At 41.7% G+C, this 9,048-nt stretch overlaps 1 protein-coding gene across 5 annotated transcripts in view; it reads right to left on the minus strand.

The window, feature by feature from the left end:
* The window catches only part of LOC147456082 (aluminum-activated malate transporter 14-like), a 39,756-nt gene extending 30,933 nt beyond the window's left edge, over positions 1–8,823 (minus strand). Inside the window, exons 1-7 of one of the 5 annotated variants that reach the window (XM_086515397.1) lie at positions 7,990–8,823; positions 7,598–7,704; positions 7,090–7,320; positions 6,295–6,435; positions 5,335–5,607; positions 4,733–4,872; positions 4,491–4,634 (exon numbers count right to left, since the gene is read on the minus strand). In XM_086515397.1, the coding sequence (XP_086371523.1) occupies positions 4,491–4,634; positions 4,733–4,872; positions 5,335–5,607; positions 6,295–6,435; positions 7,090–7,320; positions 7,598–7,676 (1,008 nt within the window). In that variant the 5' untranslated portion in view covers positions 7,677–7,704; positions 7,990–8,823. Of the gene's footprint in view, positions 1–4,490; positions 4,635–4,732; positions 4,873–5,334; positions 5,608–6,294; positions 6,436–7,089; positions 7,321–7,597 lie in introns of all 5 variants that reach the window. The other 4 variants (XM_086515398.1, XM_086515396.1, XM_086515399.1 and 1 more) reach the window with 4 other exon arrangements.
* Positions 8,824–9,048: the final 225 nt, after the last annotated feature.

Raw genomic sequence — 9,048 nt, forward strand, 5'->3', positions numbered from 1 at the left:
AGACAACTCGTATTTAACTCAAACTACACTCAAATGACCTAAGTCATTAAAAGCTAGTCGCTATTCGGCAAGCAAACCATGATCGTTACATTATCAAACGACATCCAAATGCTATAAAACTTCTAGGACAAGTATATAAGACCTAAGCACACATACTTATGGTCTCAAATCTCACTTTCAATGAGTGACAGTGAGATTTTTATCTATTCATTTTTGACCTCGAATACATCTAAATGCTTAGCAATGACGTCCCAATACCCCGCCTAGACTTACTTTGTGATTTTCTAGTTTAAATTCCTACTTGTGGTGAATTTAGGCCCCAGGTCAACGATGTCAAATGCTACAATTTATCATGATATGGTTACGTCAATGTGTATAGCTCTTACCTGTGGTTGCAACGCAACAGACGGCATTGCAATGTGACAACCGACAAGAGAGATAGAAGCAGGAGAAGGGGAGAGGAGAGCGTCGTAAGCTCACGCTGTGTATTTCATTATCCAAAACTTAATAGAAAACTTTACAAAGTTGGCTTTTATACCTTAGCCAATATTTCGTAGGTCAAAAAATAATCATCTGGGAGCTCTAACCAGGAATTAACTGATACAATCTGGAAGCTTATAGCTCTGGATCATAGATTACAATATCCACTCGTTAAATAGGAGTTATAATATTCCCGATTTATCAAAAGAATAAGTGTTTTTACAATGAAGCTTCCAAAAAATGTTACATGGGTTAGCTTGTTGCTAACACCCCCTTCCGTGCTATTCTTATTTGCAATTGGCTCACATCCTCCGGTAGCCTCACTCGAGGACAATGTTGTGAAAGGAAAAATTGAAGGTTTTTTAGTGCTAGGGGAAAAACAATTTCTTGGAAAATTATTGCAGATAATTCACTGTGCTTTATAAAAGCCAAGTCATAAATGCTAAGAAGAGATCTCAAGATAGTCCAATTATTTGCTACTGCTTCCAGCTCAAAGTGCAATATTAAGAAGATTGATTTTGTTTTGAAAGCGACTCGTTTGACCCCGTCGAATAGTCAAGAGAAGTTTTCTCACAAAAGGCAATTTGTTCAGACACCTCAACGCTTCACTTGGGATGGAAATTTCGGATAAGAAAAGATTTGATTGGGTCTTGAATAAGATCAATTGTGTTATGAGAATGTGGGAGTAAGCGCTCCTCCCCTTCCACTACAAAATCACTGTGATTAATGCTTTCATGATCCCATACATCTCATCGATTCCAAAAATAGGCAAATGCCATTTGGAAAAAAAAATGAAACCTAGCAAATGTTCTTATGGAAGAACAACACTTAAGACACGACTCCTTGGCGATGAAAAAAATGGGAATGGGTGGCAAGATCCACGAACCAAGTTGGCATTGGGATTTTGGACCCTGTGTTTCATGCAAAAGCCATGTGTGCTAAAATATCATCTTGTTAACTAATCAAAGGCAGAAATGGGAGGTCATGGCCTGGGATGACATGATCAACAAAGCAAAGCTTGTCTCTCATAGAGGCAAATGGAAGGAGGCTAAAGTGCACGATAAAAACCTGGTGCCTATCTAGACTTTCCTTATGCTTGGGGGTTGCATAGGGGAAATAGCACGAAAGTGCAACAAAGTAGCACCGGCTTTGGAATGGAAGGAGATTTTCAGATAATTTGGGTGCTCCATTCTACATTGGTACCCTTGGGGTGGAAGTGGTTCTTTGAATCCTTTTTGAAGGGAAGTAGCACAAAAGGTGAGTAATAAAGGGAGCTCCAAAGTCTCACAACTTTAAAATTACAGAAAACTCAATTGGAAGAAAGCAGAGCAATTAGTAATTTAGCATAATTTGAGTATCTACGAAAGGCTTCTGACTAGTAGAGTCTTGGAAGTTTTGCACTAAAGTCTTATGCCTATGACTAGGAGACAGAGCTAGATTGAAAAGCCTTGCATTAGCCAAAAGATAGAGTGTTTGTACTCCCCAAGACCCAAGATATGTATAGCAAGTTAATAAACAAAGTAGGTTGGTTCACTCCGCTCATTAAGTCATGGAAGGAAGATTGGTTAGAAGAGTGATGGTAGAAGAGTGTAAATATGTGATGGAAATGGCCTATGAATTTTGAGAATAGCTGAATTAAGGGAATTAAAGAGAGCATTTTTGTGAGACTACTTTGAGAACATAGAGGGTGAACTTATTTAGCGGTAGCAACATAACCATAATACTTAATTAACTTAGCAAACAATACTTTTGCAAGAGAGAGTTTAGAGAACTTAACAATTGAGGACTGGATTTATGTGGAGTCGGTCCCCCCTCCAATAGGCTTTTGTATTATATATTCTTCCATCAAGAGAGACTTGGTACAATACAATCTTTGTGTTCCTTGTGACCTAAGTGATGCAATGAAGATGGAAATATTCATGCATCATGAGCATAACATAGACTTTGTAAAAAGCATTAACCATCCCCAGCCTCAGTCCCTTAAACACCAAAGGTGGAGAGAGCTAGCGGGGAATGAGGGTAGGGAAGAGGAAGAAGAAACATTCATGAGAAAGAAATAATTCCTCACTTATCATCACTCTTCTTGCTAGCATACATAATAGCATAGTAATGGAGATGGAGAAGATGGCAAGCTTAAGCATTGGAGCATGGCTCTTGGTTGGATTTGCATTCCATAGCCAAGAGTGTTGGTGTAGGCTCTCAACTTCTCTGCTAGCTTGGAGAAGGAGACGGAGCTCTTGCACTTGCAACCCACACAATGAGAGAGAGAGAGAGAGAGAGAGAGAGAGAGAGTACTCCCCAAGCTAGACCCCTCCTTGCTTTGGTCGACCCCCTCTTCTAGCACTATCTTGCACATGATTGGGCCTCCTCAAGCCTGGCCAATCACAAGCTTAGTGCATATCAAGCAACAAGGGTAGCCTTGAGATAAGTGTCCCCTTTTTCCCTTTGAGAGAGAGGACTAGATAATTGCATAAATAATTAATTAAATTAACTAAATTATCATTGGATCCCTTGGGAGGCCAACCAATATGCTTTAGGCACACCATGAGGACAACATGAAGAGGATCTTGACAAGTGTCATGTTTGCTTTCTTTGTACCCAAGCTTTCCTTGTGTGTACTGAGGGTGTATGTGTTCTCTCTCTAGCCCCTGCAATGAGGGCTCACCCCTCCTTGTGTGGAATATGCATTGACTTTTGAATACCTTACCCCCTCAAGCATCTTAGTCATGGAGCACCTTAGCACCTTAGTCATGGAGAACCTTAGCACCTTAGTCATTAAGCACCTCAAGCACATTAGTCAGCAAGCACGAGAAGCACCTTAGTCTCACAAGCACAGCAAGCACGGCAAGCACCTTAGTCAGCAAGCACAACAAGCACCTCAAGCACCTTAGTCTCACAAGCACGGCAAGCACCTCAAGCTTGGGCCGGGTTCCCATCTCAAGCACAGTCCTAGCTTACCTAAGGTCAAAAGACTTTTAACACTAACGTTTGGAGGTCTTTAATGAAGCTAACCCTAAGGTCTTTAAGCTCCATTAGCTAGCCTTGCTCTTTGACAAACCATCTCTCATTTGGACCCCTTTATCATTGGCCTTGTGTTGAGAGAGATCTGTAAGCACATGTCTATATTCTAACCCTTGTTCTTGTTTATTCTCCCACATTAAATGATCAGTTTAATATGAGAAAATCATTTGGGTTGGTAAGATATCAGATTTTATGACAAAATATTATCTAGGAGATAAAAAATGGCCAAACTCCATGAAGATGTTTACATGGAAGATGCTACGGGAAGCCATCCCAACTCGGAATAAGATTCTTGCTAGAGGGATCATCTTTGATAGTTACTCTCATTACAAAATTAGTTTTGAAGGATCCCCTACATCTACTCAAAAGTTGCCTTTTGCCTTGCCATGCAAGGTCTGGCTGCAAAAATCTTCAAATGGGTACGATAAACCTGGAAGATTCGTTTCTATACAAACGACATAATCTTGGGAGGGAGTGGATTGTAAAATCAAGCATTATTGTTTTCACCCAAATTACAGACTAGTGTTATCTGAAACAGATATGGAAATCTAGGAACATTAGTGTATTTGAGAGAAAATATGTTGTGGCTCAATTAAATGATGTTGTGAGTGAGTGAGAGCATTGAGCTCTTTAATGTTGTAGGATAAAAGAGAGGGATAGTTGCTAATGCTAAAGAATGGAAACATCCACTTCACTTAGTTGCATCAACAACTTGGGTGGTAATACTTAGCACTGAGCTCTTTGTGAGTCTCCTGCTATGTTTTTGTGCAAGCCCTTTTTAGAATGATGCCCCCTCAAGGCACACTTAGTGCTTGAGGTTGATTGTATATTCTTTTTATAGTCAATATAGCTTCCATTTACAATTATATGGCAAAAAAAAAAGCTAGAAAGTATATGTGTAGATTAATAGGGATGCTTATGTTACATAATAACGCCTTCTAACCCTCTAGCTTTATTCAAAATCACTATGGGGAGTACATGAAATGAACCTGAATTTCCGAAAGTACGCAACCATGTAATGCAGACACCGCATACGCACAATGTCGCAATACTGCACCCAATTCTACCAAAGCTTTCCATGGGTACGTGCATCCACAACGCCCTCTTCTTGGCTCCCAACTAGCAAATATTGCCTGCATGCCAAGACCAAAAGAGCATGTGTGTTACAATAATCCATTGCTTATTGCCATTACTAGACATGGGGCCTTGAATAATGTAATAAATGCCATACTAGAGACTCCTCAGTTTGCTTGGAAATAAGGACTCCTCTGTAACCCTTATAAATCTTGTCATCAAAAGGTTGATCCTTGCATATCTTGGATGGTACACTGCATGATTTTCGCACTCCTCCAAAGTACTCCTTCAAGCACTCTGTGACAACATCATGTGGAAGATCGTAAGAAACTATTTATGTACTATAACTCAAAGCTAGTAAAAGTCTCTTGGGTCCACCTATAGGAAATCATCTATATTACGTGCGTTCAAAGGGTATCGTATCAAAACAAACCCCTTTGAACTCTTGTTATTCAGTGCGTGTGAGTCTATACACAAGAAGTTTTGGACAAATTCTCACAATAATTCTTACATTGTGACTTACCCCGGCCCCCCCACCGGGTCGGCGGTCCCCTGCCCCCAATCGTACCTAGCTAGGTAAGCAGCGCCTCCCTAGCAGAAGCTCGTGATGTTATTCATTGTAAGAAAAACACTGGAAAAGACTCCGTTTTCCTACATAAGAAAATTTCTAAATCTTCTTGTGATATATGAGTATGCACACTCACGCATTCTCTCTTTTTATGAGCAGATAGATGAAAATGATAGCAACAAATGACCAACCTTCAAGAGAGTCGGCTAAGCCTTCAAAATTTTTTGTGACCAAGTCTTGCAGGTCATCACCAGCCCAAATAGGAAAGATGAAAATGCTAACAAGCAAGCAAATAGTGACTCCCACCATAACTGTGACAATCCGATCAAATACAACATCAATGTTGTCCGAGACTTTGTAGCCCGATATCACCACCAAGCAAAAGGTTAACAAAAATACGACAACCCCGTAGTCGTATTTTGCCTTCATGGATGGCACGAAGCGTATATATGTGGTCATCATCCCTGTGGCATCAAGAGGAGCTTTCAAAGAGTAAACCATAAAATGTTTAGTTACAAGAGTTTGAGACTAAGTGAATGTGGTTGATGGGAGCTAGCCCAGTTGGTTGAGCATTCGAACTCCGTGACTCGAGTCATGGATTTGATTGCGACTAGGTGATGTTTGAAGATGCACTCTTGTATCTACCCGAACGGGAATTCCCGGACCGTTACCCAAAATAAAGTGAATGTCATTACAAGAGGGTTGTGTGCACTTGTGACATTTTTAGCGACGAAATACATAGGGCCGTGTACTTTGTATGTATCGTATAATATAAGCTCATACGCTTGCATGTGCATAAAATTCAGAATTATGGCATAAATAACCCGAGAAGCTTCATCTTTTAGAGATGTTTGGTATAACGTACCTTGAAGAGATATTTGAAAAATCCCTCCTCTTTACATGACATTTTGAATAAAATGCCACCTTTTTCTTCATTATTTTTTTTCAAAGTTGATTAAAATAATCCCTCTTGAAGATGCAAAAATTTTACTTTTCAAAACAATTTTGCTCCTTATGATGATGAGCTCACATGGTATGCCAACGTGGATTACGTGGAGTCCCCCCAGACATTCAAATGGGCTAAGCTTATACGAAATGTGGCGATGCATAGTAATACGACCGATGCAAGCATAAATTAAGTGAGAGTATACCTACAACGAAGACAGAGAAACCAACAAAGAAGGGCTCTAAGGAAGCTCCGATGTAGTTGGCCATGTAGTCCACAAATAAACCAAGGGAGGTGGCCAAGATTGTTCCCAATCCTCGGTTCAACCCTTTGCTGAGTGTGGCTCCTGCGATCCAATCAAAAGTATGGCTCTCTCTCTTTCAAAATCATAATAGGATTTAGAAATTTTCTCATTTAGGAAAACGGAGTCTTTCTCAATGTTTTTCATACAATGCATAACATCATGAGCTTCTGTTGCTTGAGAGGCACTGCATACCTAGCTAGGTACGATTGGGGGCAAGGGACCACCGGCCCCCCCTTTCTCAATGTTTTTCATACAATGCATAACATCATGAGCTCCTGCTCGAGAGGCACCACATACCTAGCTAGGTACGATTGGGGGCAGGGGACCATCGGCCCCCCCACCGGGCCGGCGATCCCATGCCCCCAATCGTACCTAGCTAGGTATGCGATGCCTCCCTCAAAGAAGCTCATGATGTTGAGGTAAGTCACAATGTGGGAAATATTGTGAGAATTTGTCCAAAACTTCTTGTGAATGCAAAGCAGCTTGGAAATTGAAAAGACTTTATGTTTTCTATATAAACATGTTTGTTGTTGACATAATTCATTTCTACACTTTTTCAGCTTCTCTTTGTAATTCCTTTCTAACCTTTCTTTCTCCTTAAAGTTTCAATGCAAGAAAGTGCAAGCCTATGTAATTTGAAAGCCCATGTAGTAAAACAAGCCTATGTAATTTGAAAGCCCATGTAGTTTTACTTACCCACAGTATACTCAAAGATGATGACAACGGTGAGGATGGCCCAAACTGAGTTGGGACCCAGCTTGTCGAAGACATCTTGCAACAACACCGATAGCGACACCAAGGCAAGCGTGAGCCCCACCTTGCTCGCATGCGCCACACTGCGCCAATCGACTGCTACCTTAATTTTGTTCCACCACCATCCCATCCTTTGCAACAAGCACCCCGTCACTTTGAGATGTGATGCTCCAACTACATTCACAAGAAGATTTAGAAATTTTATAATGTAGGAAAATTGTTTTTCATACAATGCATAACATCTTGAGCTTATGCTTGAGAGGCACCTCATACCTAGCTAAGTACGATTGGGGGCAGGGGACCCCCGACCCCCCCACCGGGCCGACGGTCCCCTGCCCCCAATCGTACCTAGCTAGGTACATGATGTCTCTCGAGCATAAGCTCATGATGTTGAGGAAAGTCACAATGTGGGAATTATTGTGAGAATTTGTCCAAAACTTCTTGTGATTACCACCACCACCATCACCAGCTAGTATCTCCTCCTTCGCGAGATGTTGGTCAACAGACGTAGCGGCGTCTTTTCTCCCCATTCCCTACAATAACTTCTCGCCCTTTCCACTACATGAACAAGAAGGATGTGGTCACACGTACAATGCACTAGTTATCAGCAATATGTAAGTGGTGCAACTATGCCAAAATTGGCAAAGTTACAAGAAGACTTGCGTAGTTAGATAAAAGACATATAACTATTGCAAGTGCGACCATGGTAAGACACCCTAGGTCCGTGAGACCACTGCCTAACTACTACCCTCTGTGAAGATTAACTGACGCGGAAATAAAAACTGCAGAGAGAGAGAGAGAGAGAGAGAGAGAGAGAGAGAGAGAGATGCTTGCAAACCCCACCCTTGACCTCGTATAGTATCCTCTTAATCAAGACCAACGCTGCAAAATACAGAGGATGAGCATGTCGCATCTACCATCTTATCCATGAGCTTGGTCGTGCTTGCAGAAATGCGTGTGTAGAGAAGATATCGTGCATGCAGGCAGATTGGGCGCCTTGGTCGATCCAGGCTGGAGATAATAACTATGGCCATATGCGCTGTCAAACCTCGGCGCGCGCGCACACACAGGAGGAGAGAGAGATCAGAGGAGAGAGAGAGAGAGAGAGAGAGAGAGAGAGAGAGACTGCGCGCCAAGCAGCGACGTTACACTGCCGGGTGCAGGCTGTTGCATACTTGAAGATTCCTTATCCCTCCTCAACGCACGGTGCTCAAAAACCTACTACGCTGCCCTGCATCACTACTCCGCAGACAGATGCAGATGCCTCCTGCCAGCCACGTCACTATTTGGCACTTCTTTTTTTCGAGGAAATCTACGATGCCACCTCGTTATTGATTGTGGATCGTTCGATTCATTTGGGAGAAAATTATGAGGCAAATGTTTTATAACTATGTTTGTGCATGCATTTTGTTATACAAGGGATACGGTAGCATTATATTAAATAGTATTCAATCATTAGGAATATTCCATCTGCTCTCGAGCACCATCTCTTCTATTTCCATGATGGTATTCTCCTCCAATAAAAGAAGGGAGCATTGTCATAAGACTCGATCGCAGAAAGATCTTAGTTCGGTATGTACTAGAGCTGCTGTAAACCAACCGGGCAAGTACCCTATGTGACTTGCGCATCTCTAAATAATTAAAAAAAAAAAACAGATGATGTGGCCTTCCCAGCCGTGACCTGCCCTGTTCCTCTTGCTCCAATACATATGCCCCCCCCCCCCCCCCCGCCCCCCAACTCCCTCTTTCACACATGTGTTTTCTTGGATGTTCCCGCTACCTGCAGCAACGCCTCCTTCCAATAAAGGCATCTCCTATGATTCGGCTTATTAAGCGTTTTTTTTAAAATGTGTACGACATACTAGTTTGACATACTAAGTTCATTTCGAGTTTATGACCAAT

Source organism: Adiantum capillus-veneris, chromosome 6, assembly GCF_014529385.1.
Source record: "Adiantum capillus-veneris isolate H3 chromosome 6, ASM1452938v2, whole genome shotgun sequence".
Lineage (NCBI taxonomy): Eukaryota > Viridiplantae > Streptophyta > Polypodiopsida > Polypodiales > Pteridaceae > Adiantum > Adiantum capillus-veneris.